Raw genomic sequence first — 16562 nt, 5'->3', positions numbered from 1 at the left:
TCATAGCTCACGAAAGCTTATGCTCAAATAAATTTGTTAGTCTCTAAGGTGCCACAAGTACTCCTTTTCTTTTTGCGAATACAGACTAACACGGCTGCTACTCTGAAACCAGACAAAGGGAAAGTTTCTTTCCCATTTTTTTAAAAGTTCTAGCCTTCCCATTGGCTCTTTTGGGCAGGGGCCCACTCCTTTTCTTTTACCTGTGGGCTTGTTAACCTTTTCAGGTAAAGCAAGCAGAGAATGGCTACCAAGAGGGATTTTATAGCTAACTGGCTGTCTGGTTGACCATCAAAGGGAGCTACCCCACCACTTTATTTATCACACCGTAGCAACAGTTACCAGAAAACAGGACACCTAGGAGAAGCCTGGTACAAAAGAGGATTTATTGGTGGCTTCAGTTATGCTTTCCCATTAGAGCAGCAGGTGTTGGAGAAGAAAGCCTCTGCTGGATATTATGATGCAGCTGTTGCTCCATACAGTTGTAACAGAGTTCAGTTTTAATAGGAACTTTAAACTTTTATTTTGTGTAAATCTCATTGAAATGGCAAAAACTAAAACATAGAATATAAACTTTGAGGTCTACTTGAGTTTTTCATGTTGGTTTGATGAAAAATGAATTCGTAGAATAATAAGAGTTTAAAAATTTCTGCTGTGGGTGACTTTGCTTCTTACAACATTTTAGCCATCTCGGAAAACCTATGTGCCAACTTGAATGAGTTGATTTTTAATATGAGGGCAAATCTGCTGTGGTGCAAGTGATCTCCCAGAGATGCAAAAATACACCTACAACCCTTCACTAATTATCCCTACAGCCTAAAGCAAAGTTCCCTGAGCTGGTAAAGGAGCCCAAATTTCACCTCTGAGTTCTGTTTAAATTCTAGTGCTATTCATGCTACCATTATTAACTAAGGCCATGAACCCCCTCCTAGAAGACCGTTAGGTAACAGCTGCTGAACTCTTCTCACCGCTCTACCTGCTTTTTTATTTAATTTATTTATTTATATTAAACTCATTTGGCCGAGAGCTTTTGCAATATCATGGCAGGCACAGAATGTAGGTCTTTAATGTGAGATACACCAGTCTTACCCGCTGCACCACACTGTTTCAGAGTGATCCAACCAGTTTGGTTTACCATGTATTGTCTGTAACTACTAAAAACCACACTCCTCTCCCAGAGTCAGTGATAGAATCTAGGATTCCTGGCCACTGATCATCTGCTGCTGACTAGTTAATAGTTGTGTAACCCATTAGAAAAGTGTGTGACCGGGAAGAGGCTCCAGTCTCTGCTCTGCTTAGTGAATAGCAATTATTCCTATAACTCAAAAGTAGGAATATAAAAATCAAGGGGTTCAAACCCTGCTGCTGATCTGAGGGGATGGTGTGATTGAATGTGAGTCTCTCAGTGAAAAGATTTCTTTAATACAGGTTTTGCACTGAAATTTGTATGATGATATGTAAATTATTGTGTGAATTGCCAAATACACGTTTCAGTAATATGTCACACATTTTGCTTTGGGTAAACCAGGTGGGGGAGGGATGTATATATGGTGTCCCTCACTAATCCATAGAGGATCTGTCCTCATCTTGGGAACCTGCCTTTTTTGCACAAGCTTTAAAGAATCATGCTTTTAGTTTCTGGAGGTCATCTGTTTAATTCCCAGTGTTGGCTGAGATGGCAGGTGTACACTTGATAATGCAGGGAATCTGCATGTTTGTAGATGGAGAGACATGCTTGTATGATGCATCTGAAGAAGTGAGTTTTTTACCCACAAAAGCTTATGCCCAAATAAGTCTGTTAGTCTTTAAGGTGCCACTGGACTCGTTGTTGTTTTTGTGGATACAGACTAACACAGCTACCCTTCTGATGCTTGTATACTGTTTGGCATGGGGTGCCCAGAGGAAGGATCAGCACAATAAGCAGATCTACTTGTATAATAGAGGCACATGCCTCTTGTTTCTGCTGCAGCTTCTGTCTGTATCCAATTTCCACAAGTCCATGAAAGGCTATGGAGTGTTGTGGGAATCAACTTCACAGAGGTTCTTTCCAGCTGACAGGTTATGTTGCTAATTCTAAACACAGAAGATTGCTCTTGATGGACCTTTTTTCCCCAATAACTTTTAAACAGGATAATCTTCTCTCTGTCCCAGGGTTATGTCCATGTTCAGCCCTTCTTAAAATATCTTTGCTGATTCACTATCTTATTACAATTCAAGTTTCTCCTTCTTAAATCAGCCTCTGTATCAAGTGACTAGAGGTTAACTAATGTAATGCTGATTTTTTTTTTAAAAAAAAGGCTCCAGAGGCCATACTGGCAATTATAGGCCAGTAAGTCTAACTTCAGTACATGACATATATTGGTAGAAACTATAGAAAAGAACAGAATTATCATGGTCATCTATGTGTCTGATATGTTGGGAAGAGATAACATGGCTTTTTTATAGAAAAATCATGCCTTACCATGAATCTATTAGAATTCTTTGAGGGAGTCAACAAGCATGTGGATAAGGGTGATCAAGTGGATATAATGTACTTGGATTTTCAGAAAGCCTTTGGCACAGTTCCTCGTCAAAATCTCTTAAGCAAAGTAGGCTGTCATGGTATAAGAGGGAAGGTCCTTTCATGGATCAGTAACTGGATAAAAGATAAGAAACAAAGGGTAGGAATAAAGAGTTTTCACAGTGGAGAGGTAAATAGCAGGGTCCAAGGATCTGTACTGGGACCAGTGTGTTCAACATATTAATAAATGATCTGGAAAAAGGGGTGAACAGTGAGGTGGTAAAGTTTGCAGATGATTCAAAATTACTCAAAATCCAAAGCAGACTGCAGAGTTATGGAGGGATCTCTCAAAACTGGATGACTGGGCAACAAAATGGCAGATGAAATTCATTGTTGATGAATGCAAAGTAATGCACATTGGAAAAAATCCAGACTATACATACAAAGTGATTAGGTTCTAAATTAGCTGTTGCTACTCAAAAAAGAGATGTTGAAGTCATCGTGGATAGTTGTCTGAAAACATTTGCTCAATGTGCAGTGGCAGTCAAAAGAACTCACAAAATTAGGAACCATTAGGAAAGAGAGAGGTAATAAGACAAAAAATATAATGCCACTATAAAAATCTGTGGGATGCCCACATCTTGAATATTTGTATGCAGTTCTGGTCACTCCCTCTCAAAAATATGTATATTATAATTGGAAAAGGTACAGAGAACGGCAACAGAAATGATAAGGTGTATGGAACAACTTCCATACTAGGAGAGATTAAAGAGAGTGGGACTGTTTAGCTTAGAAAAGAGACAACTAAGAGGGATATAATAGAGATCTATAAAACCTTGAATAGGGAAGTGTTGTTTGCCTCTTCTGATAACACAAGAATCAGGGGTCACCAAATTAAATTAATAGGCAGCAAGTTTAAAACAAAAGGAAGTACTATTTCACACAATGCACAGTCAGCCTGTGGAACTCATTGCCAGAGGATGTTGTAAAGGCCAAAAGTATAACTTTGTACAAAAAAGAACAACAGGGAAGGCTCAGTTGATAATTGCCCTCTTCTGCTCTCTTCTGAAGCACCTGGCACTAGCCACTGAGAGAAGACAGGATACTGGGCTAGATGAACCATTGGTTTGATCCAGCATGGCCATTCTTATGTTCTTCTTTATACCTAGCTCTCATCTTCCTTTCTGCTCTTATCTCCTTAAATTCTTCCTCACCATGCTCTCTTTGCTCAACACATACCGCTCATGCTGAGCTTTCCCTGTGACCTTTACTCATGATCACCTCCATGCCTGCTTTTGTCCTGCGCACTCTTCCTAGAACTCCCTCATGGACCATGTCTACCTTGCCTTCTCTCTGTCCTTCCTAAGTCCATTTTCAAAATCCCCTTCTTCAAGGATCCCCATAGCCTCTTTTGTGTGTGTGTGTGTGTGTGTGTGTGTGTGTGTGTGTGTGTGTGTGTGTGTGTGTGTGTGTATACACACACACACACGTACGTGAATGTGTGTGTATGTACTTGTATATCTAATTCTTTCATATATACTAAATATATAAATCCTTTTTCACTTCCATCCAGATGTGAGCATTAGCCTACCAAGCAACAGAAATATCATATTTGTCCTCATTCTTCCCTCTACTGCCTTTCTATCTTTTTTTGTTATTCTCATCTAAAGTTTTCATTTCCTCTCTAGGTTGAGTTTCAAGCAAGCTGGTGGAGCAGTAATGAGAAAGCATTCATTGACTGTGAGGTGTATATTCTGTGGCTATGTGGAGGGCATCTGCCTCCTGTCCCATCAAACAAGTGCCTTTCAAGAGCACCAAAACTTGTTTGTTTAAAGTGTAAGATTATATATTCAATGAAAGGTGCAGATCTTATACCTAGAAGATATGGTTGCATGTTTTAATATTTAAAGTCTGTTAGAAACTGAACTCAGTATCTGCACACTTGCCTTTCAATTTTTTTAATAAGATGAGTAGTCAGTCTCCCATTTTTATTGTGTTTGGGAAGCTAACCCTGATGGTGTATTAGCACAGATGACTATGAGAAGATGAAGTGTAGAGAGGAGAGTGTAAATGAGTGAATACTACCAAGGATAGTCATGGCTAGACTTTAACAAAAATAAGCCGAGCATTCTTTGTCTTTTCCATTATGTCTCTGCTGTAGTTCGAATGTTCTATGACCAGTATAAAGCTACTTGATACTATACTGTCAGTAGAAAATGAAGACACAACAGAAATATCTATTCTTGTTCAAATAGCACATATTGAATAGCCTTCCCTTTCGGTAAAAAAAAACAAAAAAAATCCCATCACATTTTAATTGTGAATTTTATGTGCTAGTCTTACTTCCTAGTAAAGTTTAACAGGAAAATTGTGTTCCTTTTTAAATAATTATCTTGAATATCTTAAATGTACATGTCACTGATTTTCCTATTCAGAAGTATCTCTCAAAATAATGTGTTGTCCTAATTTTCTGTAATTTCTTGCAGGTATCTGATGATGGTCGATATGTCTTACTATCCATACGAGAAGGATGTGATCCAGTGAACAGGCTGTGGTACTGTGATCTACAAAAGGAATCAAATGGTATAACAGGTAATTTTTTCTTTTTCTTTCATCCTTCCCTTCTTTAGGTTGTTTTTCTATATCGTCTATATAAAAAGATACATAGCTAACATTCAACTTCTTCTGTTTAACATCAAGGACAGTCATCATGTATACATCCCATTTTTGATTTATATGTCTAAAAGGATGATGTGCGTGAATGTATGTTTAATGTTTATGATTTCGTTTTACAGACTAACTTTTTTTCCAGTGTGTAAAAACAATTGGAATATTTCTCCATGCCAGAATTCTGTGGTGCATTTAAACTCAGACTATCATGTTCATTTTCAAAAGTGCATGACTTGGGTATAACTTAGATTTTCTTTGTACATTATCAGTAAAAGAGTGAAATATTTTAATTCTTTTAAACCTGTAGGTATAGTCACAAAAAACTTACTTTGTAGTATCGTTTCATCTCCAAAGGTAACTTTAGTAATTGTTACTCCATCAGAACTTCGAATATAGTTACATGCATTACTGTTCTAAGGGATAGTTCTCATATATTATAGCTGGATTAACATAGTTATTGTTTATGTAATAGCAGACTTATTTATCTTACTTTCTAACCACACAAATGTAGTAAAAAAAGGGCACAGTATGTCCCTGTGCTTTTTGTGCCTGTTGTGTGTGTAGCTGTAAGGTCTAATATCTCCATGTTGGTAGTTTTATTGTCCAGTATTTTTGATACTTCCAGAGCATTAGGCTTAGAGAAATCTCCTCATAATATGCTCTCTGGTCAGATCATAACAGGCACATCTTTGCTCTGTTGGATTCTTGTTGTGTTGAATTAGAAATTTACAGACAAACTGAATAAAATCTACAACAGTTGCCACATCAAATGTTGGAGAGTAAGGAAAATTGCATTTGTGCATGTAAACAGAGTACTAGAGGGATATTGTGGTGATTGGTACTGTTTAGAAACAATGGAGCATGGGATGGATTTTGATTTTGGTTCCTTAGTCACTGCGATTGTAACCCAGGGTTCTTTCAACCCAAAGCTCTTGGTAACATTTACTCTGTGTGAGATGGTGTCAGGAAATAAATCAGGGGAGACACGGCCGGCCGACCGACCGATAGATGGCTGGAATAAACAGGACAACGCAGGAGTGCTTTCATTTAAAGCTAAACTTTACTTAGTCTCAAGCACTTATACACATGTCCGCAACAGGTTAGTAAAACACCCCCAACCCTTGATAATTACCAAAGCTGAGTGTGGCTCTCGAGTGGCACAGCAGCAGCCCATCTGCTAGTGGGGAACACAAAATGCATCCAGAGGGAGAGTCCAGTCCTGAAGAGTCCCCCACCTCAAACTTTTCTCCCTTATTTATACATTAGTAATAGAATGACATGTCCCTTAAAGAAAACTTGTTAAGCAAGCAGTTCCAATGGGCAAGCGAGAGGTTCCTTCTGATTATCGATTAACTAGGTGTGGGTTTCCAGAGTTTGCAGTCTTGAGGCCCCAATAGATGTTCCTGGGGCACATCCTGCTCTTCCAAGATGCATGTATCAGCAACTTCCACACAATTCTTATCAGGAAGGATGTGGGGTCAAGCTGCCCTTTCTGTGGTACCCAAAAACCCCCCTCCCCTCCTCTCCTGCCTTGGTTAAGCTAAGCCTGCTGAGTTGGCTAATTTACAGCCTGCTGACTTGGCTGCTTTTAGCAATAAGCCATAGTGGTTTCAGGCACTTTACTGGTTTGCCAAAGTCTCCCGGTCTATGATTACTATGCTATATGATTTATTTCACACTCAGCGTGAAGTAAAACTTAATTGACACACGTTGTTCAGCTCAGCTGGTAAACAAAGGTGAATCATTTGAACTTTCTGAGTATTGCTGGAATTTGTTCCACTTTGTATACTTCATGTGCTTGTGCTAAATAATGCTAAGGTAAATGGGGTAGTTAACTCTTAACAGCTCCTTTCCAAGAGGAATACTCATTTAAAATGTGGGCACTCTTTCTGGAAGCAATGTGTTCTAACTGCTGTCAGTGTGCCCTTGTAATATCGTTTTGGACAGCTTAGTAACTTTTTAATGAGCTCTTATAATTGTGATAACTATAGGATAGCAAGCCCAATGAAAACAAAGAGGAACAGCACAGAAAGGTTCTTTAGAAACATAAAGACAATTAAAAGACTCTGAAAATGAAAGTGTTGGGTCTAGTGGAGACAGACTACAGAGATATTTTGCTAAATAGAAAACTGTATAGTTTGTCATTTGAGCTCAAGAAGCTGAAGATGGGGGGGATACTGAAACTGCATGCAAAATACCTTTCTTTCTCTCCCCCACATCATCCCTCCCACCACAAATGAACCTAACACACAGCCTTACAGAGAGTACTGCTGTGGCATCTCAGAAGACCACATGGGCTAATGAAGTTTGTATTATGTATAGCTAAGGCCACGATTTAGTCACGGAGGTCGCAGAAGTAACGGAATCTGTGACTTATAGTGACGTCAGCGTGTGGTGGTTGGAAGCTGCTGGGTCCCGCACCTCCAGCGGGGGTAGGGAGCTGCGGGGTACCCCGGCACCTCTGGCAGCCCCTGGAGTTCCAAGCTGTTGTGAGCAGCGGGGGAATCCCTGAGCCCCCACCAGCAGAGGACCCCTGAGCCCCTGGCTGCGGTTGGGGGACACCCTGAGCCAGGGGACACCCTGAGCCCCTGGCAGTGGTGGGTGAACCCCTGAGCTCCGAGGGAATCCCTGAGCCGCAGCCAGCAGGGAACTCCTGGGCCACTGGTGGGGAAACCCCTGAGCTCCCAGCTCCTAGAGGAACCCTGAGCTCCTGGCAGCAGAGGAACCCTGGGCCACAGGCAGGGGAACCCTGAGCTCCCGGCGGGGGAATCCTCGAGGCCCTAACTGTCACAGGCGAGGGGGAATCCCCCAGCCCCCGGAGGGGAACCCCACAGTTCCCTCAGCAGCAGCAGCTGGGTACCCCGCAGCTCCTAGTGGACATGGGGAGTGGGAGCATCCACAGCTTCTGGCCCCCATGGGCAGCGGGGGACCCCCAGAGCTGCAGGTGGCAGGAGTACCCCCCAGCTGCTGCAAGCAACTCCTAGCCCTGCATACAGCTACCCCTCTTCAGGTGATGTGGGGATCAGGAGATCCCCATTTTGTCAGGTATATTTTAGTAAAAGTCAGGGACAGTACAAGGCTTCCTGTGAATTTTTCTTTTTTGCCAGTGACCTATCTGTGACTTTTATTAAAAATATCCATGACGAAATAGCCTTATGTATAGCTCAGTGTGAAGTAAACTTATATATACTGAAGTTTAACCATTTATAGCCTCTTCCTTAAAGTCAGGTTGAACACATGCTTACATGCTAGCAATAATATATATAATCCTACTTTGCTTGACTAAGTTACAAGATATAAAAATAACAAATTTAAAAAATTCATAAATGAGAACTTCTAGAATAATAACAGTATCATTTGTTAATGGGGGTCACAGTAATTGTGCATGCTGAGTGTGCCTTATTCTCACTAAACCTGCTTGAACCTGACTACCACAATGTTGCAGGGATTTCCATTCCTTTCATTTTAGTTTCTGGGGAGGGGCAGGATTTGAAAATGCTATTTTTTCCTATGGATTAGTGCTGCAATACTGATATGAAACAGTAGCGAGCTCTGTACCAGCTTTCGGAATACTATTTGAGTCCTGATCATCCCCTTGTTTTTTATTCTGACTGTATCACCTCACTCTTGTAATCACCATGCTGGCGTCTGTTTCTCCTTATTAAGTCTAAGGTCCTGTCTACACTGGCAAGTTTCTTCTCAATAAAGCAGCTTTCTGCATTGTAACTCCCGAGGTGTACACACTGCCACGCCACTTTGTGTGCAGATACTGCGCAGTTGCAGCGCTGTTTTTAAAAAAAAACAAAAAAAACACCAAAAAAAACTCCCCACCCCAACGAGAGGCATACAGCTTTCTGCGCTAGGGTCAGTGCTGCGGTGCCAGTGTAGAGACACTGGTCGATTACAGCACTGTGATTGGCCTCCCGGAGGCGTCCCACAATGCTTGTTCTCACCTCTCTGGTCATCGGTTTGAACTCTACTGCCCTACCTTCATGTGACCAACCGTCATCCCCACCCTGTACATTCCTTTGGAATTTTGAAAGTCCTCTTCCTGTTTGCTTGGTGATATGGGCAGTGGTCTCAGTGCATCTTTCCATCTGACCATGCTTGCTTCACACACCAGGCGATCCCTCACTTGGAGCAATGCCGAGCTGTTGGACCTCGTCAGCATTTGGGGAGAGGAGGCTGTCCAGTCCCAGCTGTGCTCCAACTGTAGGAATTATTATACCTATGGACAGATTTCATGATGCATGACAGAAAGGGGCCATGACTGGGACACACTGCAGTGCAGGGTCAAAGTGAAGGAGCTGCAGAATGCCTACCACAAGGCGGGGGAGGCAAACCACTGCTCTGATGCTGCGCCCACAAGCTGCTGGTTCTACAAAGAGCTGGATGCAATACACGGTAGCAACCCATCTCCACTGCAAAGGCCACTGTGGATTCTTTGGTGGATCGTGTGCCAGTCGACAGTGGACCGAGCCAGGAGGAGGAGGATATCTTTGACGAGGATGTGGAGTGGGAAGGGAACCCAGAGGCAGAGGATGACTAGGAGGTCAGAAATGCATGCAGTCAGGAGCTCTTTTCTACCCGGAGGAGGCTAGCCAGTCACAGCTGTTGGAGCTTGGCGAAGCGTAAAGAGGAGAAGAGGCCCTCGGTAAGTGACTTTGATTTTTGGAATCACTGAAGTGAGTTGTTGGGGCAAGAGGGTTGCAGGAAACAGGCTTGTGTTTCTATGATGTGCATACCACCATATGCCTAGTCTGAGTGGCAGAATAGGCTGTTGATTGACTCCCTCACTTCACAGGAATCTACCTCAGAGATCTCCATGAAACTCTCATGGAGATACTGGGGAATCTGCTGCTGCAGGTTCTTTTGCAGAGCTGCTTTGTTTCTTGCCCTATTAACGGTAACTTTCCTGCACCACTCTGCTGTCACGGGAGGGTAGGAGTGGGGGACCATTGCTGCACACACACGAGCTGCATAAGGGCCAGGATGGAAGCCACAGTCTTGAAGAAGACCCTCCCTTGATTCCCTGCTCACCCTCAGCAGCGAGAGATCTTCCATAATGGACACAGTACCCGCTGCATTGTACTCCAAAGGAGAAGGTTGGATATGATCCCTGGACATGCGCAAATCTGTAACCATCCTGGGACCTCACCGCCTCCTGGGACCTTCCCATCCCCCACAGTGCAATCGCCACGTGCTTCTCCAAGGACAGGGCAGCTTTCGTTCTCATGTCTTTGCACCATGGGGCTGGGGCAAGCTCATCACACAGTCCCAAGAATGTGGCTTTCCTCATCTGAAACTTCTGCAGCCACTCCTCATCATCCCAGACATACATGACGATGTGATCCCACCACTCGGTGCTTGTTTCCTGAGCCCAAAAGCTGCGGTCCACTATGGTCAGCCTCTCCGTGAATGCCACAAGCAATCTCGTGTCGCAGCTATTAAGCGTGGCAAGATCAATGTCGCACTCCTCTTGCTGTGGTAGCTTAAGGAATAACTCCACTGCCGCTTGTGACATGTTAGTCTGAGCGACCAGCATACTGATCAACAGTTTGGAATCCATTCCTGCATACCAAAGAGGCAAGGCGTGCAGTACACAAGCTGTTAAAAGATGGTGCCAAATCAAATGGACAGAAGCACAGGAATTGCTGGGATGCAAAGCAATGCATCATGGGGCATTGGGACAGAAGCAGGGATGCCCCATGACCCTCCCTCCACCTTCCCATAAGTCTTAGCGGCAGAAGAGGAAGAGATGTTTTATGAGAGAGCTGCCTAGAGTGCACCCCTCCAAATACCACTGCAAGTGCCGCAGGGGTGAACATGCTCTTGCGCAGGCAGCTTATGGAGTGAATACACAACAGCAGTTTCCCTTCAGGGCTCTCTGAGTGGTGCTGTAACTGCTGGCGCTTCAACTCTGCCAGGGTAGACATACCTGTAGCTTCTTGTTCTTTTGAAGACTCTGCATAGGTTTGCGTCTCCCTCCCTTCTTGTGCAGCCTTGTCTCTAATTGTATTGCTCCTCCAATCCTTCAACTTCATCATGCTGCCAGTCTCAGCACCCCAGTTGTCCTCTTCTGAAGATTGTTTCTGCAATTTTCCCCATGCTGCCTGTGCCCCATAGTATGCTCTACCTGAGCTGATCAGGAAGGCTACTACTGCTGCCTTCTCATTGAAATTCCTTTCTAAAACCTCCCTCTGCTGTGATGTGTACACACAATTAAGCAGATAAAGATTAGCTAGAGAGGCAAGTAGCAATTGGTCATTGTAGAAGGACACTCTGCCCCTTTAAAGGGCCAGCATGCCTTGGGCCAGTGAGCTCTGTTCAGTGAGCCTTGCCCCACTAGGGCAGGGTGGTACCCCATAGGACCAAAGGAGGAAAGCCCGGCAGTTGAAGGCTGACTGGGGAGGAGAACAGATGGGCTGCTCCGACGTGTGGCACGAAGCCAGGCTTGAGCAAGGAACTGGCAGAAGACCAGAGCCTGCCAGATGCCTTTGGAAGGAGGGGAGACCTGACCCAGATGGCTGTTTAACTGGAGCCCAGGAGCTTGTGGTTAGATAGTGGGAGCCCACCTATAAGGCAGAGGGCTGAAGTCTGACCGCAGCAGGACCAAGTCTCTCTTGTTTTGATGTTGTGTTAGACTTGGACTAACAGATTCTGTTACCCCAGAAGAGGTTGAACACTTTAAGTGTAAACATGTATTAACAAAACCTTAATATTGTACTATTGTAAGGCATGTTCCTTCACTAACAATGTAGTGCTTTTCTCTGAGTAGTAATAGAACTATACTTTACATCTCAGCAGGACTGAGCCTATATTTATTAAAAAGAAAAACAGCCCCCCAATCTGAAGCAAATACTCACCAGCAACCACACAACAGAACCACTAACCCAGGAACCTATCCTTGCAACAAAGCCCGTTGCCAACTCTGTCCACATATCTATTCAGGGAACACCATCATAGGGCCTAATCACATCAGCCACACTATCAGAGGCTCGTTCACCTGCGCATCTACCAATGTGATATATGCCATCATGTGCCAGCAATGCCCCTCTGCCATGTACATTGGCCAAACTGGACAGTCTCTACGTAAAAGAATGAATGGACGCAAATCAGACGTCAAGAATTATAACATTCAAAAACCAGTTGGAGAACACTTCAGTCTCTCTGGTCACTCGATCACAGACCTAAAAGTGGCTATCCTTCAACAAAAAAGCTTCAAAAACAGACTCCAATGAGAGACTGCTGAATTGGAATTAATTTGCAAACTGGATACAATTAACTTAGGCTTGAATAGAGACTGGGAATGGATGAGTCATTACACAAACTATTTCCCCATGTTATTTCTCCCCCCCAACCAACCCCCCACTGTTCCTCAGATATTCTTGTTAACTGCTGGAAATAGCCTACCTTGCTTGTCACCATGACAGGTTTTCCTCCCTCCCCCCCCCCCCCCTCGCTGCTGGTGATGGCTTATCTTAAGTGATCACTCTTACAGTGTGTATGATAAACCCATTGTTTCATGTTCTCTGTGTGTGTATATCAATCTCCCCTCTGTTTTTTCCACCAAATGCATCCGATGAAGTGAGCTGTAGCTCAGGAAAGCTTATGCTCTAATATATTTGTTAGTCTCTATGGTGCCACAAGTACTCCTTTTTCTTTTTGCGAATATAGACTAACACGGCTGCTACTCTGAAACCTATATTTATTAAAGTATCTATATATTAAAAATATACAATATTCAGAGGAGGGGGACTACCCCGCCAGCTCAGCAGAATCTCCAGCCTGCTTCTTTGAATGTTATCCTGATACCCAAGTAATGTACAATGTAGTATGTTAATGTTTTACTTTATTGTAACTTTAAGTTAATAAAATTTGAAATTAATTAGATATATAGATATAGATATATAAACACGCACAACATTTGCTGTCCTCTGAATCAGTGGCTGTTTTAATGAGATAATTTGCATATTTTTATCATCTCAGTCACTTCATGCTTAAGTTCCTTCAGGACTCTTGGATGTATATCATCTGGGTTAGTGACTTATTGCTTTTTAAATTATCCTTGCTCCAGAATCTCCTTCTGGCTCCTCAGTCTCTTGAGAGTAGCTCATCTTTATTACCAGGAAAAAAACAGGTCAGAGGTAAATATCTTCCCCAACATCTTTGATGGTGAAGACTGATCGGGGGGGAGGGGGGGGGGAGTTAGCTTCTCAGCAACATTCTTACCATCTTCAATTGCTCCTTTTAACCCCTGGTGATCCAGCAGATCCACCAGTTGTTTTGCAAGCTTTGTGCTTCATCTATTTAGAAACTCTTAAGTTTCAGTAATGTCTTTAGACTTCATATTCAGAGTTTTAAATCATTCCATCAGTATTTTTGTAGGGCAGAAAGGTTAGATATTATTTCAAGTGATCTCCATAATCTGTAGGGATTTTTCTGTGTGTAACTAAAACTAAATGCTAGAATAAACAATGGATGAAATTCTGACTTCATTGAAGTCTATGGCAAAACTTCTACTGACTTCAGTGGGGCCAAAATTTTACCTTTTTTCTATACCCTTCAAGTTGGAACACTGAATGGCAAGGATCTGAAAAGGAGTATTGGTAGATGTTAGTCTGTAGTGAACATAAGCTTATACAAATAGCCTTTAAGGTCTGAGAGAGAGAGAGAGAGAGAGAGAGAGATGATTCCCAAAGCAATTCATATTAAATAAGTTTATAGATCACTTTGTTTACAACCCTGAATGTACTACTTTGACATTTTACAATCTACAAACTTAGTTGCAAATATGTTTACATGAACTATTAACTCTCTTCTTTGAATATCTGCTTTCTAAATAACTTTTTAGAGTTGAAAAATTTAGAAGTTATGCCATGTGGTAAAGAATAATTATTTGAAACTAAAGAAATCATGCTAAAGTGCTTTGAAATTCAGTATGTCAAGCTGTGAGAGAGAATTTTCTGTCTTTGCTTTATGGCACATTACAGAAATACCAAGAACTGATTCTAATCTGATTGATCTCTACAAAACCTGTTTTAAATATAAATTAATTTAAAGTTACCTTAATTAATTTTTATTCAGTGATATCCAATGTGGTGAACAATTATGCTGGCTTTTCCTGTGACAGGAAATACTCACATTCTTGAGCCATGTGTGCCAATTTTGTTTCAGCAGGAGATGTTCCAGTATACAGGAGATATGATCATCACCGTGGGCTTGTTTATCTTTTGGTATACTGAGCGCCTTGTTGAGCTAATTGTAGTGCTGTCACTGTTTCTTTGGACTTGATGATAAATGCAGCCTCCACATCCCGAGTTCTTCACAAATGGTTGTGAAGAAATATCATGAAGTTTAGTCAGCATATTAGAATTTGAGGCTTAAGTGACAATATCATTGATTGCAGTCTATACAGACACTTTGGTAAAACATGTCATTTGTAAACCCCCGCAGTTACAGAGAAATCTTCTCTTTACATGGTGACAAAACTTAGCTTTCATTAGGACCTAACTTGAGAAATCTTTCTAAAACGTATGATTCAGAGAAGATAACCAATAGGCATTGATATTTTTAGGAATACATTGTGTTGATTCATTGTAAGTTGAAATGATTTTGGAAAAGAGTTTCTCATTACAAATTATTTTGGGGTGCCACAGTGAGGTAAAAAAGAATACTTATTTTGTGAACAAAAACAAAAATTCACAGATGCTTTGACTGAGATTCTCAGTTCCTGAGACATCTCTGATGAAAATATTCCTTTGTCCTATTGTTATTGGCAGCTGAAATAGCCAAAAACCCTGGCGAAAGGTTGGTGCTGCCATCTGGGTGGAGCAGGCATGGCTGCTTACGTGGAAGTTGAGGCAGGGGTAAATTCAAGGCATGTCTTCTCTCTGCAGCATTGTTTTCTTCTAAAGCTGTGAAAAAACTCTGCAAGGGGAAATCCTGCAGAAAATCTGGGGCTGGAGATGGAAACAACAAATACAGCCACGAATTCAAATGAGACATGGATTCAAATTCAAATGAGTATCTACAGAACATCCGTCTGTTGTGATTTCAAGTTTATTTAACTCATTTCTTCGTATTTAATGTACTTCAAATATTGTAATCACTTTCTTGTAGTGTGTATAACAAGTCATGTTATAGTTTAGTTTCCTTCAAAGTAGTATCTCAATATGAATGGCTAATTTCTTGCATGCACAATTTTATTACAGTGAGGCATGCTATTTGCAACTCCTTTGTAACTGCTTGCTTACTATATCATCATTCAGTATCTATTCCAGTGTGATTGACTGGGTAGGTGAAGTATCCAAGGCTATCTTAATTAATAAAATTAGGAATAATATGTAAAAGTAGAGGTTGCACTGATTATTCTTCATTTCTGTTAAGTTAGTGCCTCAGGACCCCCACAAGGGATCTAATTGTAAAAGCATTGTACAAACAAACAGCTCAGTCTTTCTTTCCCCAGAGAGCTCCTAGCCTAAGATCTGCAGGAGCCTTAAATAAGCCAAATATGAATGGCAACTTGGAGAATGTAGCTTCTTGAAAAAAATTCAACTTCCAAAAAAGTACTCAGTTCTTTTATTCAATTTATACCTGTGACAGGGTTGGGGGGACCCCATCTAGTGCAGGGCTAGTGCACCCCGTCTCCCTTAGGGTGTAGGAGCAGGGTGTAGGAGCAGCTGCGTCTCCGTAACCGGAGTGAATATGCTCACCTCTGTTAGTGGGGCAATGAGGTCTAATGGTCAAAGTCAATGTATTAGCCCTGCTCCGCCGGGCCACAAGGCCTGGGGACCACAGTCACTGTGTCCACTCCTCTTAGCAGGGCAGGGTGGCATAGTGGCCAGAGTCAATAGGTTTGCCCATCTTAACAGGGCAGTAGGGCCACATGGCTGAAGTCAGTTAGAACTGCCTCAGTTTGCAGGGCAGTAAGGGCTAGTGATGAAAGTCAAAGGATTCACCCCCATTCACAGGGCAGTGTGGCCCCAGTCAATGGATTCACCCCCGTTGGCAGGGAAGTACGGCCAAGTGCCCTCAGTCGGGGTAGGGGGCCACCACACCCAGAAAAAGGGATAGTGGCAATCTCGGCCCTCTCTCTCCACCAGGCCCCAGCCCGGAGGCCCTGGTAGTGGCAGGAGCTCATGTCACTGAGTCAGCAGGCAGGTCTGACCAAAACAAGCTGTCAATACTCCAGTTCACCAACCAGGTCACTATTTGTTTCCCCTGGGCTGCTTCTTGTCGTGTTTCTCACCACTGTGGTCTGAGCGTCTCGGCTGTCTCTGGATTCCCCAGGCTGTGCTGTCTCCGGCAACTTTGGACACTGCAGTGCCTCTGTAGGTAGCCTGATGTCTGCCTGGGTTGTGGCATCTCCCGGTTTCCATGGCCTCTGGCTTCA

At 42.6% G+C, this 16562-nt stretch overlaps 1 protein-coding gene across 3 annotated transcripts in view; it reads left to right on the top strand.

Annotated features, from left to right (window-relative positions):
- LOC119853315 (prolyl endopeptidase) overlaps positions 1-16562 on the top strand; it is a 190660-nt gene that overhangs the window by 45775 nt on the left and 128323 nt on the right. For 2 of the 3 annotated variants that reach the window (XM_038396251.2, XM_043510736.1), the window contains exon 7: positions 4984-5089. In XM_038396251.2, coding sequence (XP_038252179.1) covers positions 4984-5089 — 106 coding nt within the window. The remainder of the gene's footprint in view (positions 1-4983; positions 5090-16562) is intronic. The other variant, XM_038396252.2, reaches the window with a different exon arrangement.

The sequence above is a fragment of the Dermochelys coriacea genome, chromosome 3 (assembly GCF_009764565.3).
Source record: "Dermochelys coriacea isolate rDerCor1 chromosome 3, rDerCor1.pri.v4, whole genome shotgun sequence".
Classification (NCBI taxonomy): Eukaryota; Metazoa; Chordata; order Testudines; family Dermochelyidae; genus Dermochelys; species Dermochelys coriacea.
Note: the sequence above shows the minus strand (reverse complement) of the source record. Positions and strands in the feature narration are given on the sequence as shown.